This window comes from Eptesicus fuscus, chromosome 4 (assembly GCF_027574615.1).
Source record: "Eptesicus fuscus isolate TK198812 chromosome 4, DD_ASM_mEF_20220401, whole genome shotgun sequence".
Classification (NCBI taxonomy): domain Eukaryota; kingdom Metazoa; phylum Chordata; class Mammalia; order Chiroptera; family Vespertilionidae; genus Eptesicus; species Eptesicus fuscus.
The window spans coordinates 12814423-12837892 of NC_072476.1; the positions used below are offsets into that span (position 1 = coordinate 12814423).

The window sequence follows — 23470 nt, forward strand, 5'->3', positions numbered from 1 at the left end:
CCCACACTGGGGATCGAGCCCACAACCCAGGCATGTGCCCCCAACTGGAATTGAACCCAGGACCTTTCAGTCCGCAGGCTGATGCTCTATCCACTGAGCCAAACTGGCTAGGGCTTATCCCAGTTTTATAGATGACGAAATGGAGGCTGGGAGAAAAGGCTAACTTTCCCAAAGCCATACAACTGGAGAGCTGAAAGCTGGGGTTCAGGGCCAGGGATTTTACCAGGTAAAGAATACCCCTATTTCCATGCACCCCAACAGCTATTGACTATCTAATTAATGCATGATATTATGAGGCAGGGCTGTCTAAAAAGAGTAAGAGTGGACTTGACCTTCTGGGGTGCTGGATTCAGCCGGAGATGGGGGAGGGAGGAGCATACAATCATTGGGATGCCAGAAAGCTGCTGACTAGTGGGAGCCCAGGCAGGACTGGAGGCCTCAGTGGGATCTAGGGTTAAGTTGCTGGCAGGACTGGTGAGAAGGAAAGCAGTTCCCTCCCTTCAGCTTGCCTTCATGGCTCCAGTCACAGCCAGAAATGGGATTTCTCTGCTTGGCTCAGCGTGAGGGGCTGACGGGGCTCTCACACAAAGCAGGCTTGCAGCCCCCGGAGCTTGTCTTCTAATGAAGGAGAGAGAAGTGAGAAGGCGACTTAAAAGGACACGGAGCTGTCAGCACTTGGCACAAGCTTAGCACAGAATATTCGTTTGCACGGTGGCTATTTGCTTGGGCTGCACGGCCAGGGGTCAGGACTTGAACCACTCGGAGGTCTGTTGAGTGAGTCAAGAATCATTTAAAGGCTTCACTCTGGCCTATGAGAAGCTCAGAGACCACAGTATCCAGGAGAAACTGTCTTCCCTTTTCATAGCATGAGGCATAGAGATGTGATTCCAAGACCGCCCTGGTCTCTCCTTTCCTTCCTAGACGTCCATCCACAGATCACCATTCTGGCACCGGCCAGGCAAGAGCATTTTAAGAGTGGAACTTGGCAGTTTGGGAACTATTTGACAAGAGCAGCTAAGAGTGAGGAGGTAGCTGGGGCGTCGCAGAAGGGCCTGGAATGTCAGGGTGAAGGGTGTTCGTGGTTTGGTGAGTTAGGGAGTGCCACTGAGGTAGCAGGCGGGGGTGAGGGGACACCAGGGTCTCGGTAGCTCTGGGTAGCGACTGAGGTGTGGCCTACTTCCTCCTCGCTTCTCACCCCTGACATACCAGCTTCAGGGCACTGCAGAGCCCAACCGGGTCCTGCGCCTTCAGGAGGGCGAAGGCGAGGGGAGAGTACTTCCTCTGGGCTCTCCGCCCTCTTCCTGGGCGGCCACAGGCTCAGCACAGGTCCTGGCTGGCCGCGCAGCCCTCCCGGCGCGTGGTCCACGGCCTCGGCACCACGTTGGGGTCTGGAAACCCGCCGGGGTCTTGGGGGATCGACCACAAGTGTTCCCACCTCACGGAGGACCGGCCCTGGAAGGCCCGGCTCTGGGAGGCCCCGCCTCTCCTGCCTTTAGCCAATCAGGCGAAGCGAGAGGCGGGCACCGGGAAAACCGGCCAATCGCGGCTGACGTTCTCGCGAGCGGACCGTTTAGTGGTCGTTTTCTCCACGCCCCCCAGCCACAGCGGGCTGCTAGGGCAACGGACCCCACGCTCTGGATTTCTTCTTTGTTTGTTGGTCCTCCACTAAGAATCTTTTTCCCATTGATTTTTAGAGAGAGTGGAGGGAGGGAGGGAGAAAGAGAGAGAGAGGAACATCGATGTGAGAGAGACACATGGATTGGTTGCCTCCCGCACATGCCCCCACCAGGACAGGATGAACCTGCAAACCTCTGAGCGCACGGCTACGGCCCGACGGTCTCGATGTTGAAACTTGCCCCTTTCCTTTAGTCCGGCGTCGGATGCAAAAGGAACCAACGACTGGGGGCTGGACTCCTGGTTTCGTCGCCAGCCCCAGAGCCTTCAGAGCCGGCCTTGGGCCTACCACAGAGATACCAAGCCTCCTGCCGTCCTAGACGGGATGCGGACGGAGGGCCAGGGCCACTTCCGGCGTCGTGCTCGAGCCCCCATCACCTAGTTGCTACCCCGAGACCCGGGGAGCCCGAGCCTGGCGGCCACATCCAACCTTGAGGATGGCTGACGCTTCCGCGGCGCCAGGGAAATCCTGCCCGCGCACCCGGCCTCAGCCCGGACACCTGCCGCTGACACGGTGCTGCCAGTGGGAGCTGAGCGCTAGCGCGGCCACTGCCTGGAGGGAGACTGCGGTCCTCTTGGGGGGGGGGGGCGGGGGGGAGAGAGAGGGGGAACCTTCGGGGCGGGGGCGGGTAAACTGAGGACTCCGGTGCGAGGTGAGGGGGTGGTAAAAGCCGGGAAAACATTAAATAGGGTCTTTGCTGCAGTCACTCATTCATTTTTTTAAATATAAAATGAATGCATTCCGGGTTCTTTGCTAAATGTTGAGGAATAAGCGATGAAAAAGCCACACAAGATCCTTGCGCTCATGGGGTTGGCCCTGGTGGAGGAGACTGGCAAGCAGATAAATGATACATTAATTTCAAGTAGTGACAAATGCCAGAAAGAAAGGACAGGTGAAGCAATGAAGGATGCTAGCAACTGATAGAAAAGGCCCATGCAAGGAGGGAACATTTAAGCTAAGACTTGAAGAATGACAAGAAGCCGTTTTATAAGAATCTGGGGGCAGACCCTTCCAAGCTAGGAAAACAAAATGAAGCCAACAAAATCAAGGCCCTGCCCAGAAGAGACCGGCGTTTCATGAGGTGAAATGACAACCCTGGTGGGAGGGAGGGGAAGCTAGAGAAGGGAGACTTGTGAAGGGCTGTGGCCTGAGGCCTCTCCCTGGTCGCCTGGATGGTGGAGAAGGGAGGTTGTGAAGATGGCCCAGCCTTCCGCATGCTCACGTTCCTGGTCCAGCCTGTGACACGGGTCAGGCAGCCTTCCTGTCTGGGTTCCAAATGCAGCACTCGGTGACCTGCGGCTCACTCACCTCCTAGAGCACTCCAGTTTTTCTGTTCTCAACGAATAAAGCTCAAGGCCAGCCATGCAGATTAAGACAATGGAACAGGCCACTGACCAGAGCAAGTTGGGCTGAAATCTTCAGGGGAAAGTGGAAAAGATGCCCAGGGGTTCTAACTCGGGCAACTTCTCAGGTTCTCTATGCTCCTGACAAGTTCCTGGTGATGATAACTCCCTGAGACTAACCACTCTTTAATGAGCATTTACTGTGTATTAAGAGTTAATACTGGTCTACTTGTATTCTTTCATTTATGTAATCCTTATAATGACCCTATGAGGTCGTCAGGATTCAGTTCAACTCCAAATAACAGAGACCCAAAATAACAGGGTCTTAAATGAGACAAGGGTATTTCTCAAGATAATGTCTGGAGGTGGGCCAGAGGTAGGCAGCCTATGGCAAGACTGGCATGGGAGCCCTAATCTACAGTCAAAAGAGACTCAGACTCCTAACCTGCTTGCTACTCCACCACCGTTAAAAGTGCCATCTTGGGATCTCAAACCATGGATTTAAACATACATGTTGATTTTAAAATTTAAAACAGAGAGATGGGAAGAGGGAGAGAGAATCAATGTGAGGGTGAAACATTGATTGGCTGCCTCCCGCAGGCCCCCCCACCAGGGATCAAGCCTGCAACCCAGGCATGTGCCCTGACCAGGAATCAAACCCTGCAACCTTTCGATGCACACAATGACACCCAACCAACTGAGCCACACCGGCCAGGGCTATTTCTCTCTCTCTCTCTCTTTTTACATAGGTTTTTATTGATTTCAGAGAGAAGAAGGGAGAGGAAGAGCTAGAAACATCAATGATGAGAGAGAATCATTGATTGGCCGCCTCCAGCACACCCCCTACTGGAGATCGAGCCCACAACTTCCTGATTTGTGGGTCAACACTCAACCATTGAGCCACATTGGCCAGGCTATTTCTTTTTAACGAAAGAACTCTTAGTAGGCAGTAGTGCTAGATAAGGTATACATTCTGGTTGTAATAGAGATCCAAAATAACAGTGGCTTAAGCATGATATCTCTTTTTCACATTACCTTCCTGAGTATAAGTCCAGGGCTATTTTGGTGGCTCCACAGTCATCAGGAATCCAGGCACTGTCCATCTTATTGCTTCGACACCTCTGGATGTTACTCTTATTTGCATGGTCCATGCCACTATGTCCAAATTCCTGCTAGCAGTTGGGGAAAAGAGACTAGGGACATGACTGATCCCTTTCCAGTAAGATGCATACATCACATCTGCTCACATCTCATTGGTTTCACTTTAATTACATGGCCATACTTAGCTATAGGAGAGGCTTGGAAAATATAGTCTTTATTCTAAATGGCCATGTGCCCATCTAAAAATGCTTACTATAGGAGGGAAAAACTGATATTAGGGAACAACTAGTAGTCTTTCTGCTACAAATGAGAATAGATGTTGCTTAATATGAGCATGGGTATAAGAGACAGTCAATAGACAATTGTAAATCATTAAAAGTATTTTAATTAGCCAAGAGAATGATGTCTTCTGCCCTAACATTGTTTAGGGAGTTCTGGACAATGCTATAATAGTAAGAAAATAATGCCTATAAATTCTGGAAATGAATATAATTTTTTGGAAAGAAATTTTTACTTTTTTCATTATAGATTATATTTTCTAGCTAGAAAAATAAACTAAAATACTGTCAGAAGGAAAAGAAAGGTCAGTTAGGTTGTCAATTTCATATACCTGTGTGAAAATAATTTATCATCTGCCAGCAATGCCCAATAGAATATATGGTAGGTGTGCTAGTTATTAATTTGTCTGTCAGCCCCCAATACACTCATTTTGTCCTTTGTGATACTGAAGCCTTCTGGATCCTGTAGACATTTCTCCTTTGCTCGTCAATATGATGTTAGTTTTTGCCACTAGAGGGCGTTGGTAGAACACTATAAGGCCTTTCTTGGAAAAGGGGGACTTGCAAGTTTCTTCTTCCCCTTGTCCTTTTCCGTTGAGGCCAGTAGGGGAGGGGAACCCAGTAACATCACGTCAACTGTTTGATAGAACAGTCTTGGCTCACGTCCTCCAGCAAGTTCCTCAAGGGAATGCAGCAAAGTGTATGTAGAAATACAGAAAAAATGAAAACTAAATGCCCAATAGTAAGGGGCTTTAATATATATATATTTTTATTGATTTTTTTACAGAGAGGAAGGAAGAGAGAGAGTTAGAAACATCGATCAGCTGCCTCCTGCACGGCCCCTTACTGGGGATGTGCCCGCAACCAAGGTACGTGCCCTTGACCTGAATCGAACCTGGGACCTTTCAGTCCACAGGCTGACGCTCTATCCACTGAGCCAAACCGGTTTTGGCGGTAAGGGGCTTTAAATAAAATATGCAGCTTTCATGCTATGGAATAATATGCAGCTCGAAAAACAGATGCATTCTTTTATTTATAAATGCTGATATGGAAAAATATCCCTGATAGACTTTTCAGTCAACAAAACATTACTTGGGGGGAAGGAGAGGTGGAGGAGGGTATTGGGGAGTAAATGGTGATGGAAGGAGACTTGACTTGGGATGGTGAACAGTGTACAGATGATGTGTTATGGAGCTGTGCACCTGAAACCTGTATAATTTTGTTAACCTGTGTTAACAGCATAGATTCAATAAAAAGGAAAAAACAAAAAACGACAAAAGATTACTTATATAAAATGATTCCAGATTTATCCTCACCTCAGTATGTTTTTTGTTTGTTTGTTTGTTTGTTTGTTTGTTTAGAGAGAGGGAAAGAGAGCAAGAACATTGATGTGAGAGAAATATCCATTAGTTTCCTCCCATATGTGCCTGGACTGGGGATCAAACCCAAAACCTAGGTGTGTGCCCTGACCGGAAACCAGCCCACAAACTCTTTGGTGCACAGGCTCATGCTCCAACCAACTGAGCCACCTGGCCTGAGCAAATGATTCCAGATTTATGTTAGAAACATTCGTGTAGATGTAGAACGGTAAGAACAGACTAAAATATTAACAGTACTTATTTCTGAATGGCTCAATTAGGAATATTTTAAACTTTTAGTTATTCAACAAATATTCTGTCAGAAACAATTCTCGATGCTGGGAGTAGGGCAATGAAAATCGTGTGACCTCATGGATAAGGTGACCAGACGTCCTGCTTTTGGCGGGACAGTCCCGATTTTTAACAATTTGTCCCGCGTCCCGCGGCGTTTTAAAAAAGTCCCGATTTTTGGAAAGAATGCACGACAAGCTAGGGAACGGCGGGAGAACGGGAAGGGAATATACGGTTTGCGGCGGCCATGTGGCTATTTAGCCAGGATATGAGTTTTATATTATTTTTGTTAATTTTATAATGTTAAACTTTAATAATAACAAATAATTGTTGAGAACTGATTATCGAGAACTACTTATCAAAGTTCGCATTGTTGATCAGTTGTTAGAATTCGACCACATTGTTTGGACTTAATGAACAATGGCATTTTTTGGGATTGGCAACGACAGAAACATTTTGTAACTGTCTCTCAGACAATACACATCGTACTGCGTGCTAGTAAGCTAGTTAAACAAGTGATGTCATTACAAATCAGCTATTCAGATAATTTAGGTAAGTAATTATTTATTTCATAAATACATAAATTTTCTTGAATTTAGCAGACAGTACTCGTATTATTTATATTTTATAGTGGCGGCAAAAAGTCTAGCGCCGGCCTTGAAAGTGACACTTATGACTTACGTTACGGCAAATTCAGAGGAAAAATAATACAAGTTAGTATTGTTATTATTTAGAAAGAAATATAGTATTAAAATAATTTTTAAAATAGTTACTTTATAACAATCAAATTAATTTAATCTATTAAATAACAATAAAATATGTTCATGTAATTATGTACCTACTTACTGTGTTTTTAACAAATATGTATATAATAATTTATAATATAATTTAAAATTATTTTGTTTAGGTTTTTAACATAATGAGTAAGAAAAGAGGATGCAAATTCAACGATGATCTAAGAAGTGAATTTCCTTTTATTAAAAAAACCAAAAGCGATTACAATATAGACCAAATTTTTAATCAAGAACCTCCCCCCCCACCCCCAGGCTAAAACCGGTTTGGCTCAGTGGATAGAGCATAGGCCTGCAGACTGTAAGGGTCCCGGGTTCGATTCTGGTCAAGGGCATGTACCTTGGTTGCGGGCACATCCCCAGTAGGGAGGTGTGCAAGAGGCAGCTGATCGATGTTTCTAGCTCTCTATCCCTTTCTCTTCCTCTCTGTAAAAAATCAATAAAATATATATTTTTTTAAAAGACACCCCGCCCCCCCAGTCAATGGTGTAAAAGACACCCCCCCCCCTCAATGGTGTCCCGCTTTACCAATGTTAAAATCTGGTCACCTTACTCATGGAGCTTGTAGTCAAGAGACGGTTATTACACAAATATGTCCGGTATTGAATAAAAGTTAAGAGGAAAAATAAGGCTGGGCAGAGCCAGGGCGGAGTGTGTGTGTAGGTGCTGTTTACACACAGTTAGGGACAGCCATTTTGAGGGAGTGACATTTGAGCAAAGTGACAGAGCTAACCCTGTGGATCTCCATACCTTTATAATTTTCCATATTTTCTTAGTTTTCTTTTCCACACTAAGCCTGCAATGCTTACATTATCAAAACAAGAAAGCCTTTTCTATTTCAGAGAAAGATCTGGAGCCTCCGATCTCCAGGTCGAGGAGTAAGTAGAGAGCGTGGGAGCAGGTCCAAATCTGCGGAAAGGAGAACCCAAAGGTTCCTGGATACGGCCCACCTGCTCTAGCTTCTCCCTGGCCCCGCGGGGATCCCCGCCGCTCCAGAGACAAAGCTGCTGGGGGGAGAGCGCGGGGCTCCCTGAGGTCAGAGTCCCCGCCTGCCGAGTCCTGTTGGGCACTCCAGCCGGCGCCCAGGGGCAGAGAATCGCCGCAGGAGGCTCCGCGCCCCTCACTGCATTTCCCAGAAGCCCCACGCTCCTCAAGAGCCAGGAGAGCTGAGAAGTCTGAAGGATCAGCGTAGAGAACTACCCGAGTCCAGACGCAGACCACAACCCGCGGGCGTGGGTACTGAAGCGCAAGGTAACTCTCTCCGTTCATTGGCCCTCGGTCAAGGCAAACAGGCTCACTGAGCAACGGCCTTCTGGGGGATGTAGTTCCGAGTACTCAGAGCAGCGCGTGCGCTGTGCCGTTTCCCGGCGAGCTCCGCGCGGACTTCCGGTGCCAGAAACCAGCGGAGCTGGGAACGCCGGGGCGGCTGTGGGAGGTGTGGCCCCGGGGCGGGACGCGCGACCTGGGCCGCTGGGCTCCCAGGTCGAGCTCGGGTCTCCCCGCGGGTGGGGCCCGCGCTCCCAGGCAGAAGCCGAAGGGGGCGTGCACCCCTGAGAAGTGCTGGGGGGAGCCCGGGCGCCTGCACCCACTGTCCGCCCCGCCGCCTCTCAGCTCCGCGCAGGCGAGGCTGCCGGGGATCGAGCACGGGACTCCGGCGGTCCGCGTTCCCGCCTGCCGCGTCCTGCCCAGCGACCCTGGTGAGTCCCTCGCCCTCTCCGAGCGGAGCCTCCTCCTCGGTCACTAGAGGACGAGAATGGAGCGCGTACCTTTCAGGGGTGTTGTGTGAAGTACAAGAATAAAGCGCTTGCCCTGCCGGATTGCTCGGTTTGGTTGGCATCCTCCTCACACGACATGGTTGCGGGTTTGATCCTGGGTCGGGTCACAGTCAAGAAGCAACCAGTGAATGCATAAATAAGTGGAACAACACATCCATGGTTCTCTTTCTCCCTCCCTCTCTAATAAATAAATAAAATCTTTAAAAAGACAGAATAAAGTACTCAGTGTGCCGTAGAGAAAAGGACTGGAACCAACCTGAATGCCTCACTGGGGTATTGGTTCAGAAACGGGAGTACATCCATACCTCGAAATCTTCCAGAGTGGCTAATGAAGAAGCATTGTTAAGCGGAAAAGCGTATTACAAAACAGTTTGTGCAAAAGACCTCATTATGTGAAAACACACACACACACACAAACACTTTCCGTTTCTAGAACTACATTTTTAAATGTATTAGTACTTTAGGGAAAGGTCTGGGAGGTTATATGTGACTTAATGGGAGGGTGCGCTGCATTGTCGAATGGAGAGTTCCTCTTTTATGTATTCTGTATTGTTAACCCCTTCCCCCTTTTATTACAATGGTTGGTGTCACTTTATTGAAACAAAAAACCAAAGTTCTAAAATACACTCTTTCAAGACTTTTATGGCAATGTAAGGCATAACACGTCATACATTCATACATACCTGTGGATAAATGGCTTAGGATGATGTCTGTGAGCCCATCGCTGACACCCCTGGACCAGACGATGTTTGGAATTCAGACGTTTTTAAATTTCAGAAAGATAATACAGTACACATACTATATCAAGTAACCCCTGCCAGCAGAATCTAGGGCAACACTCAATCAAACCTGTTAAATTTTTTTATTGAACCATAGTACACATACAGAAATACACATTCTAAGAACAGCTTGATGGATTCTTACAGACTCAAATACGTGAATATTTCTGCTGTGAAATATATGAACATTTACATTAAGTGGGATAAATGGAGATTGCAAACATGCTCATATCATCAGTAGGCCAGATGGTATAAACCTGGGAGTTTGGACTTCAGAGCTGAGGATAAGGGGCTATGGACCTGTATTGGAAGGGGGAGAGTGTCGTATGAGCAAGGCATTACAGGAGAGCCTACGAAAGGCCTCAGGGCCAGGGAAGGATGGGAGCTAAAGTCCCTGGATGTCCCTCCAGACTGGTGTTTGCTCATGTACCTTCTTCCCTCCTGCTATTTTGCTCTTTCCCTAGGAGCTTGTGTCCAGATGCTGGCCCAGTTGCCACAGGGAATCCCTCTGGGAGACTGACGGGCAGGCTCCTGGGTTGAGGCCCACCAACCCTGAGCCTTAGGCCAGGAGAATGGCAGCCCCCCTGGAGCCTCAGGACCAGGCCCCTGGGGAGGGAGAAGGGCTTCTAATTGTGAAGGTGGAAGATTCCTCCTGGGATCAGGATTCCGCCCAGCAAGAGGACCGCAGGGACGCTGAGGCCTGCCGCCAGCGCTTTCGGCAGTTCTGCTACAGGGATGCGGGCGGGCCCCATGAGGCCTTCAGCCAGCTCTGGGAGCTCTGCTGCCGCTGGCTGCGGCCTGAACTGCGCACCAAGGAGCAGATCCTGGAGCTGCTGGTGCTGGAGCAGTTCCTGAGCGTGCTGCCCGGGGGTGTCCAGGGCTGGGTGCGAGAGCGGTGCCCTGAGAGTGGCGAGGAAGCTGTTGCCTTGGTGGAGGACCTGCAGACGCAGCCAGTGAAAGTATGGCCGCAGGTGAGGGGCCCTTCCCACATCCAGGGGTGGTGGGGGCGCAGAGCCAGCGAGAACACCCACAGGAGATGTCATAACGGGTGTTGCCCATCTGAAAGACACTGTCCAAATGAATCTGGTTCCTTTTTGGTGGCCTTGGAAGGTAGAGCCGAACCAAAGCAGGCATGTTCCAGAAAGGCAGGTTTTAGCTCCACACGAGCTCTGCAAATGTTTATTCATTGTCTGCTCTAGGCCAGGCACTGGGGTTACAGGGATGTGCATAGTGAGAGCACCAGAGGGGGCATGAGAAGGTAGAGCTGTACGTGCGAACCCTACTGTCTTGTGAGGTGTTGGGTCCTTGACACTGGAAGCATCTGGGGAGGTGCTGAATAACTGGGGTAAGGGTTTCTGTCCTTCACAGGGAGTCCCGTTCCCCTCCCCCCCCCCACTCTCCTCCTTGCTAAATGGCTCTGTGATTCTCTCCTTTGGGGCTGGTTCTTGCCTTGGGTTTGATCAGTGAGTGTCCCTGGGCGCATGGCACTGCTTGGTATCACATTCTCCTCTGGATCTTCCTGGGCCCTGTATTGATGTCTCCCCAAACCCCAGCCTCATGAGGGACATGTCCCTTGTCTCCTTCCCAGGGATTAAACTCTGTCTTCCCTGTCTGCTCTCGGTGCTGATGAACTTGTTGTGGTTCCTGCACAGGATGTGCCCTCAGAGGAGGTGGAACCCAAGGCTGCAGTCCAGGGGTCTCAGGCCAAGGGACCTCCCCCTAAGGCGGGGGCACAAAAGCAGCCACCTGTGCCCTGGGAGCAGCACGGCCATGGTGGTGAGTAAGCTCCTTCCCGGCTTTGCCCTAAAGGTACCAGGAAGGGTACTTGTTCTGTGAAGCTTAGGGGTGTGTGTGTGTGTGTGTGCGCGCGCACACGCGCACGCAGTAGAGTGTATGGGGTTTCATATCTAGCTTGAGTTGGCCTCTCTGAAGCTTTGTTCTTTTTCTTTCAGCCCAGCTTCCTGCTCTTCTTAAAGAGGGGAGTACCAAACAGAAAACGAATGCCTACTTTGCCTCTGAGATCCATGTAAGTAACCAGTCCCTTTGTCCCCTCTGAGGCCATTGGTACTGATGACTCTCTAAATCAGGTGTCCTCAAACTACGGCCCGAGGGCCACATGCGGGTGTTTTTGCCGTTTTGTTTTTTTACTTCAAAATAAGATATGTGCAGTGTGCATAGGAATTTGTTCATAGCTTTTTTTAAACTATAGTCTGGCCCTCCAACGGTCTGAGGGACAGTGAACTGGCCCCCTGTTTAAAAAGTTTGAGGACCCCTGCTCTAAATAGTCCTTGCCTTCTCAAAGCCTCTTCCATTCAGCCTGCTCCTGCTTGGGCCCATCCTGTTCCCCATCCCAACCCTCTTCCTCTCAGCGGCCAGGGGAGTCCTGAGCAAGGCATCCCTGAGCGGGATTTCTCACCTCATTTCAGGGACCTGTGACATTTGGAGACATTCCCTTCTATTTCTCCCGGGAAGAATGGGGGTCCCTGGACCCTGCTCAGCGGGATCTTTTCTGGGACATAAAGCGGGAAAACTCCCGGAACGTTGCTGTGGGTAAGCAGTAGGTGCAGCCAGAACCCTCGGAGTCCTTGGTTCCTCTGAGCTGGAGTCAGTAGCCTCCTTGGGGGTCCCAGCAGCAGAGAGGGTCCAGGCAGGCCACACTCCCCTGCACATCCTGCTGGGATCCTCAGTCTTCCTCCTCACTCCCGAAGTGGGCTTTCCCAGCCTGTCTTCAAGAGCCCTGGCTGATTTTTTTGTGTGTGTGTGTTAATGTTCATTTTGCTTTGCCTTTGAACATTTATTAATATATAGTGGGTGCTTGCAACATGCTAGCACTGGCTGAGCACTCATATGGACATTTTCTCATGCGGTTCTCACAGCCCAGGACATAAAGGTGTTGTCCTTTTTTTATAGACAAGGGCCCTGAGACTCAGGTCAATGGACTCCAAAGGGACAGAGCCGGGACTCAGTCCAAACGGTGATCGCAGGGCCCTCCAGGCTGCCCTGGGAAGAGGCGCTGACAGTGAAAGCACGTGCTGTGCCCCAGGCCTGGGCCCTGTGCTGTAGGGGCCACACTCCCTGGAACCTCTCCAAGCCAGGACCTTTCTGAGCTCTGATTGGGGGTCATCTCACATAATCTACACGACTCGGTGCGGTGGGCTAGGACCCCTCTGGATCCAACTCTGTTCTTGAGTTTAGAAGACACGAGCTTGGCCCAGCGGGTGTGGCTCAGTGGTTGAGGGTCCCCCCATGAACCAGGAGATCTGGGCTCGATCCCCAGTCAGGGGCGTGCAGGAAGCAGCTGATCAATGATTCTCTCATCCTCTCTCTCTCTCTCTCTCTCTCTCTCTCCCCCCCTACCCCCTCTCTTCCCCCTCTCTCCCTCTCTACTTTCCTTCCTCTCTCCCTCCCTCCCTCTCTCCCTCTCTTTCCCTTTCTCTCTGAAACCAATAAAAAAAATTTTTTTTTAAGTTTATAAAAAAAGAAGACAAGGGCTTGTGTAGTGAGAGGAACCATGGTAGCTGAACCCATGTGAGTCCTGTTTCTGATAACGATCAGTGAGAGTTTGGATCATTTACAAACTTTACCTTCATCTCCAGTTTTGGAGTTTGAATTGCCAGGGTTCGGAGAGTGGGGTGTTGGATCCTATTATGGGAGGGAAGCATAGATGGGTCAGGTGTATAATTAGGCCTCTGGGCAGGATCAGCGGACTCCTGGCCTCTGACTGCTTCTGCCTTGCCCTCTCTGCCGGCCTTGTACCATGCCCCATTTTATGGAGGAGGAAACAGGCCGGGGTCTGCCAGCCCGGGAGTTTCTGGACCTGGCAGCCAAGGCGCTTGCCACCGAGCCCTGTTTCTGCCTTGCCTCAGCTCTGAGCCCAGCCCAGATGGGACTGAAGAGCCCACCTCCTCCTCTTGCAGGTTTGGGGCTCAAGAGCCAAAGGGGGCGATCCCCGCTGGAGGAGGCAGTGAGGGTGCTCCCAGGCCAGGCGGGCGGCGATGTGACTGTGGCCTGGAGCCCTGAGGAGGCCGAACCCTGGGAGAGTGAGGCCCGGCCAGGGGCGCTCTTGGAGCCAGCAGTGGGGGCGAGGCGGGGGCGGCCGCCCACCTGCAGGCGCCAGTCCCGGGACCTGGCCGCTGAGAAGCCGCACAGCTGCGGCCAGTGCGGCAAGCGCTTCCGCTGGGGCTCAGACCTGGCGCGCCACCAGCGCACGCACACAGGCGAGAAGCCCCACAAGTGCCAGGAGTGCGAAAAGAGTTTCCGCAGCTCCTCGGACCTGGTGCGCCACCGGGGCGTGCACACGGGCCAGAAGCCCTTTTCCTGCTCTGAGTGTGGCAAGAGCTTCAGCCGCAGCGCCAACCTGGCGGACCACCAGCGCATCCACACGGGTGAGAAGCCCTTCAGCTGCGGCGACTGCGGCAAGAGCTTCTCGCTGCGCTCCTACCTGCTGGACCACCGGCGTGTGCACACCGGCGAGCGGCCCTTCCGCTGCGGAGAGTGCGACAAGAGCTTCAAGCAGCGCGCCCACCTCATCGCCCACCAGAGCCTGCATGCCAAGATGGCCCAGCCCGTGGGGTGAGGGCTGGAGGGGTCTTCTGGGAGACGGAGCAGCAGGATGGCCACCTCTCTCTGCTGCCACCTTCTGCAGCCACCACCCCTACTGCCTTGCCCTGCCCTGCTCTGCCCCAGGACCTGGTCAACACAACCAAGTAATGGAAATCCCCTATGACCTCGCAGCCATTCTGGGGGTTTCTCTTGCCTTCTGGCTTCCTGGAGCCCCAGCACATTCCTGGCAGGTGGCCTTAGCATGGGAGAAAGACTGAGGCAGCAGGGAAGTGTGAGGATTGGGGCAGGACCCGGGGTCCCCCATCCAAGAAACTCCCCTCTGCTTTGCTTGCCCTGTGGCTCTTTGTTCCCTGCCTCCTTGGCTGGGTCCATGGGCCAGGCCCTCTGCCCTGCCAACCTGTGCCTTCCCATAGGGGTGGAGGACAGGCATTGACCACTAGTCAGCCCACACTTGTGAAGATCTGGGCCCTCCGTGGGGCCAAAAGGGCTTTCTGGCCCCCACCCCCTCCCTCTTCTGCCCTGACCACTCTGCCCTGTCCTGGCAACATGCTACTGATCTGTACCAACTTCCCCCTTGAGAGCCATCCTCTGTTGAGGCTCGTGGTAGCTCCAGGGACTGGAGGTCTGTGCAGACCAAGATCAGGGCCAGTGGAAGCCCACTGCTCCCACACTCCCCTCCAGAGACGTGGGGTTTATAGTACTTAACACTAGCACTCTGTCAGCACTTTGTCACTGAGTCCTTAGGCACTGCATTCCATGTTGTCTGCATCGTCTGCAGATTGGCATTCACAGGGACACACCACAGGCTCTCCAAAGGAGCTCGGCCCAGCCTGCCTCCAAAGGGCAGCAAGAGGGTTTGAATAAACGTGGAAACCTCCTCCAGGCTGTCTGTTCTTTAGGTGGCTGCTGGGTAGAGGAGCCTAGAATTTGTATCCCTTGGTCTCCTGACCTGGTAGTCCTATTCGCACGTGGTGCCGGGCGGTTACCAGGTAGAGCCACATTGGCTTCCAGGTGAGCTGGGCCCCAAAGGGCAACTATAAGCCTTGAGACTCTGATCCCCCTGTGTTGGTCAGTGTCTGTCCTGGTCTGGGGCCAGCTCAGGATGAGACCGCCAGTAGTACCCTTCCCTGTCGCAGCCGAACAGGACTTCGGGGTCTTTGCCAGGCCATTCCCTTTCTCCCCCTTGGAGAAGTGAGGAAACGGGCTGGGAGACAGGGCTACTGGTCAGGGTGGTGGTGTGCTCCTGCTGGTTCCTGTGTTCAAATCCATTAGGGAGAGGGCTGCTGAGTCAAAGTGGGCCTTGCGTTCATCCACCACATAGCCCTTGACATCTGACCATTCGCATGCCCAGACCCCAGGTTGGGGCCTGCCTGTAGCCGCTGGGCCCATGTCAGCTCCTTCCATCCCTGCTGCGCCCTTCCCAGTTCACCAGGGGCCTCAGCAGGCTCACTTGAGGAGAGGTGGGGCTGGCTGAGACAAGATGTTCCGTTCCGTTCCTTGATCTGTGTGCCAGCCTCTCTGCCCCCTGGGCCTTTCCTCAGCCAGTCAGTATATTTTACTGACTTCAGAGAGGAAGCGAGAGAGAGAGAGAAACATCATTGATGAGAGAGAATCATTGATCGGCTGTCTCCTGCACACCCCACACTGGGGATCAAGCCCACAACCCGGGCATGTGCCCTGTCTGAGAATCGAACCGTGACCTCCTGGTTCATAGATCAGTGCTCAACCACTGACCTGGGACAGACCCCACTTCCCAGATGAAGCAACTGGGGTCTCACCATGGACAGCTGACTCCAGTTGGGAGGTTCTACCTCTGAGACAGTGCCCCTCACTCTCTCTACTTTAATGCTTGAGGCTGCTGTGTGCATGTGTGTGGGCATCTCGCATGAGTGAGTAGGGTGAGAGGTGGCAGGAGTGCACACACGTTTCTGATGCTGATGGTTGGCTCAGAAGGGAGACACTCGGGTGTAACAAAATCAGATAAGAGGTGGCCCAGGAGCTAAGAATAGGATTGGGCACAGGCTCCTGGCTTAGGCAGGGGCATGTCAGTGCCAGCCAGGAAGTAGCCTGCGACACCCGAGGAACAGAGCAAGGAGTGGGACCCAAGATCCAAGGTTCCAAGGGAGGGGACAGAGTCCGGCTCAGCTCATAAACAGCTGATAGGTCAGAGACCAGGGAGAGGGCAAGTACTGAGACCCAAGGCATTGGTGCTGGGGCCAGGAGGTGAGCTCTGGGCTCAGAGGAAGTACCCACCTGGCATCCATGGCCTTCCTGGTGTCCGGGACACTGCGGGTGGCCGCTCAGATAGCAGATGCTCAAGACAGCCTGGGAAGAAAGGTAGTGGGAGGCACTGCCTGGCCCTACTCACTCCTGGCTCCCAGCTGAGCCCCACCCTGCCCAACGCTGGCCTTACCTTCCCAGGGGAAGTACAGCGTGCAGGGGCCAAGGGTGGCCTTGACACTCAGCAGCCCTGAGGTATCGGTCTCTACAGTGGCTCTCCTGGAGAGTGTGTTCCAGACCCTGGGCTTTGAGAGCCGCCAGAGGAGGGAGGCCTCGGTCCAGGTGAGCCCTACCCTGCCTACTGCCTCCACCCTTAACCCCACTTGGGGCCTCCCCAGACCCAGGCCTCCCTCTTACTCTTGCTCTAGGACTTCCTTGAGGAGCTGACTGGGTTCCGGGAGCAGCTGGATGCCCACAGGGCCCCTATGGGCTGTGTCCTAGTGGCCTTGGTGGCCCCCAATGGGCAGCTGAGGCAGCCACAGAAGTTGGTTCGGGAGCTGAGTGGCTGTGAGGCCCTGCGGGGCTGCCCCAAAGTCTTCCTGCTGCTCTCAAGTGCTCCTGGGGGTGAGTGGCTGGGCAGGGACCCCTACTGTGGGGCAGAGCAGACCGAGGGTGGGGGTGGACAGGAGGCCAAGACCTTCCCTTCAGGCCAACGTTGTACTTTTCTACCCAGCTTCCCCCAAGCCCGGGACCTTCCTCACTGGCTTGAGTGAACTCTGTGGCCGCTGTCCTCACTGGTCCCTGCTGCAGCTGCTGACAGAGGTGGGGGCCCCAGATGGGGAGTGCCCGGGAGGGGGCTGTGCCAGTCGCCTCCCCTGAGCCTGTTACACAGATTCAGTCACATGCTTCCCACCCATTCGTTGTACAATACTATTCTACAATTCATTGTCTACACACATGGTAGACATGGCCCCGCCTTTCACCCCCCACCCATGCCCTGCCTCACACCCACTCCGACACTCCAACATCTTCCCATCTCCACCCCTTTGCTCCAGCTGCTCCCTCCGCTTGCCATGCCCTGCCTGTTGTCCTGGTAAGCCTCATACAGCCCAGGCTGCCCGTGATATCCTCTCTCACACTCCCTGAGTCAACGCTTATACTTCTGCCCACCCCGGTTCACACTATTCCATCAGACTGTAGGTCCCTGGAGGGTTGGGAATGATTCAGTTCTAGTTCCAACACCCAAAGATCTCACTGGATGGTTGGGTGGCCCTGGGTGACCCTGCAAATGAGGGGTGAACCCCAGCTCTGCTCCAGCCTGGTGCCTTTCCTTGAAAGGCAGTGGTTAATGGTATGGCCACTGTATAATCCATGTCCAGGGAAGCGTATGACCTTGAGCCTGAAATAGAACACTCCTTGTAGCCTCCCCCTCTTTCATTCGTCTCCTCCTCCCTCTAACTGGCAGAGGAACCCAAAGAGACTATAGTAGCTATGTGTCTGGTCCAGTCATTCCTTGGAACCAGGTTCTCTTCTCACCATGCTCCCATGGAGCAGCCCCCTGAGGACCCTGTGGCTCCATCCCCCCAGGTCTTCGGCAGGACAGCTGGAGAGTCCTCGGGGGCCACCTACTGCCCAGTCCTTCAGAGCTCCTTGCGGGGGGCGCTGTGCCTGGGGGACGTGGAGCCCTGGGGGCCTGAGGTAAGGGGGCAGGAGGAGTGTCCAACCATGTGGCAGCAGTGGCCAGTGGGACAGAGGCTCAGGGAGACCCGAGGTGGGGGACACAGGAGTTGGAAGTCTGGTGAGTACGTTCAATGTACCTTACCTTGTTTATAGCCAGAACCCAGCCCCAGTGCTCAGTATGACCTGTCTGGAGACAGGGCTGCCCTCTTCCTAGCCGTGATCCGGGACCGGCCTGGGGCCCAGCGTGATGTGGAGGCACTGGGGGGCCTGTGCCAGACCCTGGGCTTTGAGACCACCCTGAGGACAGACCCTACAGCCCAGGTGAGAGGAAGCCCAGAACTTCTGGCGCTGCTCTAAAGAAAGGCGTACTCCCACCCCCGGGCCCTGGGGACTCTCTCCTGGGCCTCTCACCCATGGTGGGCAGGAAGGGCAGCCCCAAGTCTAGCCCCCATCCTCCCTGCTGCGTGCATTGGGAATCCCTGCCTCTGGAAGGCGGGTCTTCAGGGCTCCTGTGGCTTCTCAGGCTGGCTGTTTCTCTGCTCTCCTGATCAAGGCCCCAGTTGGACCCTCAGGTTTTCCCTGGAAGGGTCTCAGGTTCCTTCCCAAAACTCATCAGCTCACTGCCCTCCCCTCATACCTCTTAACTTTTTGGCACCAGAGAAGCACCTACAGAGCCAACCACATGTCTGTCACCTCCATGCCAGGCTTTGCAGCAGGGGTCGGAAGGACTTCCTTCCTGACCCTGAAGCTGGCAGGAGGTGGGGGTGGGGTTGGTGGGGCTGGAGAAGTCTACCCGAAGGCTTCCAGGTACTGGGAAGGCAGTGGCCCTGACCCAGGGCTCAATCTCCTTGCACTCCAGGCTTTCCAGGAGGAGCTGGCCCAGTTCCAGGAGCGGCTGGACACCCGCAGGAGCCCCGTGAGCTGTGCCCTTGTGGCCCTGATGGCTCATGGGGGACCTCAGGGGCAGTTGCTGGGGGCTGATGGGCAAGAAGTGCAGCCAGAGGCCCTGGTGCAGGAGCTGAGCCGCTGCAGGGCCCTGCGGGGCTGTCCCAAGATCTTCCTGCTTCAGGCTTGCCGTGGTGGTGAGTGGGTCTGGGGCCCTCCCGGGGTCAGCCTCCAGCCTGACTCCTGTCCTAGATTTCCGCACCCAGCCCACCTCCTCCAGGAAGCCTGAGCACTAGCCCTTTTCCTGCCCCCTCTCCCAGTGTCTCCTAGAGGTCAAGTCCATGAACTTGAGCACTTTACCCTCAGCACTTTTTTTTTTAAATTTATTTTATTGATATTTTACAGAGAGGAAGAGAGAGGGATAGACAGTTAGAAACATCGATGATAGAGAAACATCCGATCAGCTGCCTCCTGCACACCCCCTACTGGCGATGTGCCCGCAACCAAGGTACATGCCCTTGACCGGAATCGAACCCGGGACCCTTCAGTCCGCAGGCCGACGCTCTATCCACTGAGCCAAACCGGTTTCGGCTACCCTCAGCACTTTTCATTCAGTGCTCTGAATGTTTCCAGCCTGGCAGACCTGCTCTGGAGTTCTGGGGGCTGGGGGTTGGACCCCTGGAGGCACCTCCGGGATCTGCTGAATGAAAGGACCTGCCTGTCCTCTCCTTCCCTAGGACACAGGGATGCGGGCATGGGGCCCACAGCTCTCCCCTGGTTCTGGCGCTGGCTGCGGGCCCCACCAGCCACCCCCTCCCACGCTGATGTCCTTCAGATCTATGCAGATGCCCAAGGTGGGTCTGTCTTCCTTCTGGAGCCTGGCCTTGGGCAGGGCTGGTGTGTGTGTGTGTGTGTGTGTGTGTGTGTGTGTGTGTGTGTGGCTCAGGGGCTCTGAGCTGGGGTCCTGCTGCCGCCTCTGTCCTCTCTTTGCCAAGAGGATGGGAAGAAAAACCACCTGAAACCACAAGGGCTTCTCCCCTACTTGAGCCTCGAAACAACCCTGGAGTTAAGAAGGTGAAATAGCTTTTTTGAGGTCACACAGCTGGTAAGTGGCAGGGCTGAGGTTTGAACTCTATCTTTCCTGCTCTGCACTCGTTCCGCTGCCGTGTGCTGCCCTTGAGCCAGACTCAGGGAGACCCCAGGGATGTGGAGTCCCGGGATGCTGAGTAAATAGAGTCGATCCCTCTTGCAGGCAGCTCCTCCGGGGGCTTCACGCCAGGGAGCTGTGACCAAGCAGACATCCTAAGGGTCTATGCAGCAGCCGAGGGTAAGGGGAAGGGCCATCAAGAAGCCTCGTTACACAGGACCCAGCCTGGCTGGAGGTCTGGTGTGGCTGTAGTGGCAGCTGGAGCTTGAGGTGTGTGGCATCCATCTGATTCCGATTAGGTCATTTTCCTTTCGTGTTTATTATTTATCATAATAGTAATGCTGGTGAGCATGCATTGCGGGTGACTGTGCCAAGCACTGTACCTGCACCATTCCCTTCGCACTGTAAGTTTCATGAGGGCAGGGCAGTTCTGCCTGCTCAGGGCCCTTCCCAGTGCCTAGCAATAGGATGTTCACAGTGAATGTTTGTTTAATGTTGAAGTCATCGTATGTTCATTCGGCAAATATCGAGAGCGACTTGTCTCAGAAACAAGAAGCTCCCGCTCCCTGCCCCATTTGCTTGCCTGACTCCCAGGGTCTTGTCTACTTGCCCCACTTCCACCATCAGTAGGCCCCTGGGGGTTGGAAGGCGGCTGGTCAGCCTGAGTCTGACGCGCTGGCCCCGGTCCTCTGGCCTAGGCTGTGTAGCCTATCGGGATGAGAAGGGTTCCGACTTTATCCAGACACTGGTGGAGGTCCTCAGAGCTACCCCCGAGGGAGACCTCCTGGAGCTGCTGACTGAGGTGTGTTGGGGAATGGGGGTTGGCATTAGGGGAGAGAGGCCAGATTCATCCTTCTTAGCCCTGGTGTCCTGATCACCTCCTATGCACCCCGTTGGCGAGGGAGGGAACCCCCAACCTCAATAGTGTGGGATGGCTGAACACATGACACCCACAGCGGTTATTAGTCATATACTCACAGCCTGGGGGGCGTGCACCGTACACCAGGCAGGGCCACTCGGAGTTGCACTCAGGAACAGAGTGAACCAGCAGGAGGAAGGGATCGGCTTGTTTGAGTAGTTTTGCAGGTTGGCAGGGCACTGAAGCTCCTCAGGTTGAGGCTGGGGTGGAGTGCAGCTGGTCCGGCTGGTGGGGGAACTAGCTGGGTGGGGAGCCTTTCCTGCTGGGTGGGGACACATCTGACAAGAGCAGGGGGACTCCTGGCTGGTCCTTTGGAGCCCTATGAGGTCCAAAGATATCAGGGCAGAACTGGAAACTTTAGGCCTTACAATACACTGGGTGCCAGGCTGGGCACGAGGGGACCTGGGCACAGGCTGAGTGTGGTCCCCGCAGGTCAATCGGCAGGTGTGTGAGCTGGATGTGCGGGGTCCCGACTGCAGTGAGCGCCGCAAGGCCTGCCTGGAGATCCGCAGCTCCCTGAGGCGCCGGCTCTGCCTGCAGGCCTGACTGCAGCCACCCAGTTGTGCTGACAGAGTGGCCACACCCAGTGCCTCCGACTCCATCCACTCGTCAGTTACCTCATCCATACGAGGGGCGTCACAGCAGGTGCTGGGCTCAGCTGCAGACTTGGCCTCTGCCTTCAGGACTGTCAGAGTCCAGATTGGGCCACAGGCCTGGAACAAAGCATTGCCGGTCAGCGGTGCTGTGATGGGGAAAGCACAGTGGTGGGGGGAGCAGTGGGCAGCTCCGGACCCAACGCCAGCTGGGAGCCTGCAGGGAAAGCGATCCGAGGGGGCCTCTCCCAGCGGGAGGGGCCTGGAGGCCTGATTGGGTCTGGAATTCGCAACCGCAGGACCACGTCTTCAGTCGGTGCTCCATTGCCATTGTAGCCCAGACCGGAGCCCCGCCCACACGGAGCCCGAGGGGGTGGGGGTGGGGGTGGGGTGGGGGGCAGAGCTCCTATTCATTCCGAGCGCGAACACCGATGCACACCACGCAGGCGCCTAGACAAGCTTTATGGAAAAAGCCGCACAGCGTTTTTTTCACAGGGCCGCGTGGCCTAATGGATAAGGCGTCTGATTCCGGATCAGAAGATTGAGGGTTCAAGTCCCTTCGTGGTCGCTGCTGAGGTTGGTTTTTCCCCCTCGCTTAATATTTTCCCCCTCCAAGAGCCCGGAGTTACCGGTGGCGGCTCGGATGGCACTCCGGGGACCAATGCTGGCGGGACCCGGGATCCTACCGGGAACTGGTTACATGAAATGTAGTTCAGACGAAGAAAACTGTCCCAGAGGAGGTTTCGGACTGTTGAGGGAGGTATCGAAGAGGAGTTGCCCCAGGATGCATTTGAAAATGTAAGAGATTATTGTGATTGAAAAAGGTTTGGAAATGGTAATGGCTGCACAATATGTGACTGTAACTGATACCACTGAATTGTACATTTAAAAATGGTTAAAATGGCAAATTTAACTATATATATGTATATATTACATATATATTTACCACAATAAAAAATTTATTAAAAATGTAATAGATTACTTCAATTTCTTACACTGAGCGTACCCTTAAATTACTATGTGAATGTATACAGTGTCCCCAAAAATGTATACACAGTTTGAATAATTATTAATTCCAATTAATAATTATTCAAACTGGATTAAATCTGAAAAGAAACATCAATTGAGCTATCAGCTGTTAAATGTGAATACATTTTTGGGGACACCCTATATATTAAAATTGAAATGAAGAGTATGCCCAGGATTGAGCCATCATTTTGCCCAGGAAAAATGTCTCTACCTTTGCAAGGGAGTTCTCTCCAAAGGATTCTGGCCAATGACCAAGGTGATGGGACCACCCCCAACCAGGGTTAAACGCTGGGGGAATGGCACCCCAATCGATGATCAGCTCAGCTGACCTGGGGTCATGCATCATGTCACTTTCTCTTTTATCATTTTGATGATGTTTCAGTGGTTTATTGAGGGCTCATAAATATAAAGAAGAAAAACGTCATTAAAATGAACATTTTAAAGATGAGAAAGAACACCCGTCTTACGGTAGGAAAGTAAATGCTGGGTTCTCTCAGAGTCTCAGGTTCTGCAGCTGAGCTAGCAGGTGGAACAGGATACGGAGCCATTATGAAGAGTCCTGAGGACAAAGGCCTAAGGCCATGGGGCTCTGCTAAAACCGTGGAGACCTGGGCCCAGGTAACACTTTGGATCCAAGGGGCAATGTGGGGAGTAGGATGGAGACAAAGACCTGAACTTTTCTCAAGCTCTGATCCCGCTCTCCCCTCGGCTCCTACAAGTTGCATTACCTTCCTGCAGCTAATTATCCCGGGACCCAGCTTCTCCTAAAAGGAGGGGGGAAGGGTTCCTCTGGGATCGATCCCCTGACTTCTTGTGCCCTTAGTGAGGATCGTATCCCAATCCAATGAGATGCCTTGACGCCTGCTGTCCAGGTTTTTGGACTCCACAAGTGCGCAGTCTCTTCTAACCTGAGGATGCTCTGGCGGAAAGCATCTGAGAGGGAGTGCGGACCCAATGCGGAAGTGGAGGGGCAGTAGAAGGGCTGGGATGGAACTTGGAGACTGAGTGTAGCCTGCAGGAAACCAGAAGAGATGATTGAGAGA

At 53.2% G+C, this 23470-nt stretch overlaps 2 protein-coding genes and 1 non-coding gene across 3 annotated transcripts; all 3 read left to right on the plus strand.

Annotated features, from left to right (window-relative positions):
* The first annotated feature begins 8472 nt into the window (after positions 1–8472).
* ZNF213 (zinc finger protein 213) lies at positions 8473–14826 on the plus strand. Its single transcript, XM_028138936.2, has 6 exons — positions 8473–8534; positions 9856–10362; positions 11044–11167; positions 11344–11417; positions 11818–11941; positions 13309–14826. The coding sequence occupies exons 2-6, from the start codon at positions 9964–9966 to the stop codon at positions 13965–13967; spliced, it is 1380 nt and encodes a 459-aa protein (XP_027994737.2). The 5' UTR covers positions 8473–8534; positions 9856–9963; the 3' UTR covers positions 13968–14826.
* A 1390-nt stretch (positions 14827–16216) lies between these two features.
* On the plus strand, positions 16217–21387 carry LOC103304743 (caspase-14). Its single transcript, XM_008161559.3, has 11 exons — positions 16217–16291; positions 16376–16516; positions 16603–16798; positions 16908–16996; positions 17762–17872; positions 18008–18175; positions 18714–18936; positions 19477–19593; positions 19992–20066; positions 20585–20688; positions 21238–21387. Exons 1-11 carry the CDS (start codon positions 16217–16219, stop codon positions 21349–21351), a joined length of 1413 nt encoding a protein of 470 aa, XP_008159781.2. The 3' UTR covers positions 21352–21387.
* Positions 21388–21893: 506 nt separating this feature from the next.
* TRNAR-CCG (transfer RNA arginine (anticodon CCG)) lies at positions 21894–21966 on the plus strand. The gene has a single exon. It is a non-coding gene; the product is annotated as a tRNA-Arg (tRNA).
* Positions 21967–23470: the final 1504 nt, after the last annotated feature.

Excerpts from the sequence above, each read along its gene's own strand:
- ZNF213 (XM_028138936.2), top strand. The coding sequence starts at position 9,964 with ATGGCAGCCCCCCTGGAGCCTCAGGACCAGGCCCCTGGGGAGGGAGAA. Across the intron at positions 10,363-11,043 it reads CAGTGAAAGTATGGCCGCAG|GATGTGCCCTCAGAGGAGGT; the intron begins GTGAGGGGCCCT and ends GTTCCTGCACAG. Across the intron at positions 11,418-11,817 it reads ACTTTGCCTCTGAGATCCAT|GGACCTGTGACATTTGGAGA; the intron begins GTAAGTAACCAG and ends ACCTCATTTCAG.
- LOC103304743 (XM_008161559.3), top strand. The coding sequence starts at position 16,217 with ATGGCCTTCCTGGTGTCCGGGACACTGCGGGTGGCCGCTCAGATAGCA. Across the intron at positions 16,799-16,907 it reads GCTCTCAAGTGCTCCTGGGG|CTTCCCCCAAGCCCGGGACC; the intron begins GTGAGTGGCTGG and ends TTTTCTACCCAG. Across the intron at positions 20,689-21,237 it reads TCCTGGAGCTGCTGACTGAG|GTCAATCGGCAGGTGTGTGA; the intron begins GTGTGTTGGGGA and ends TGGTCCCCGCAG.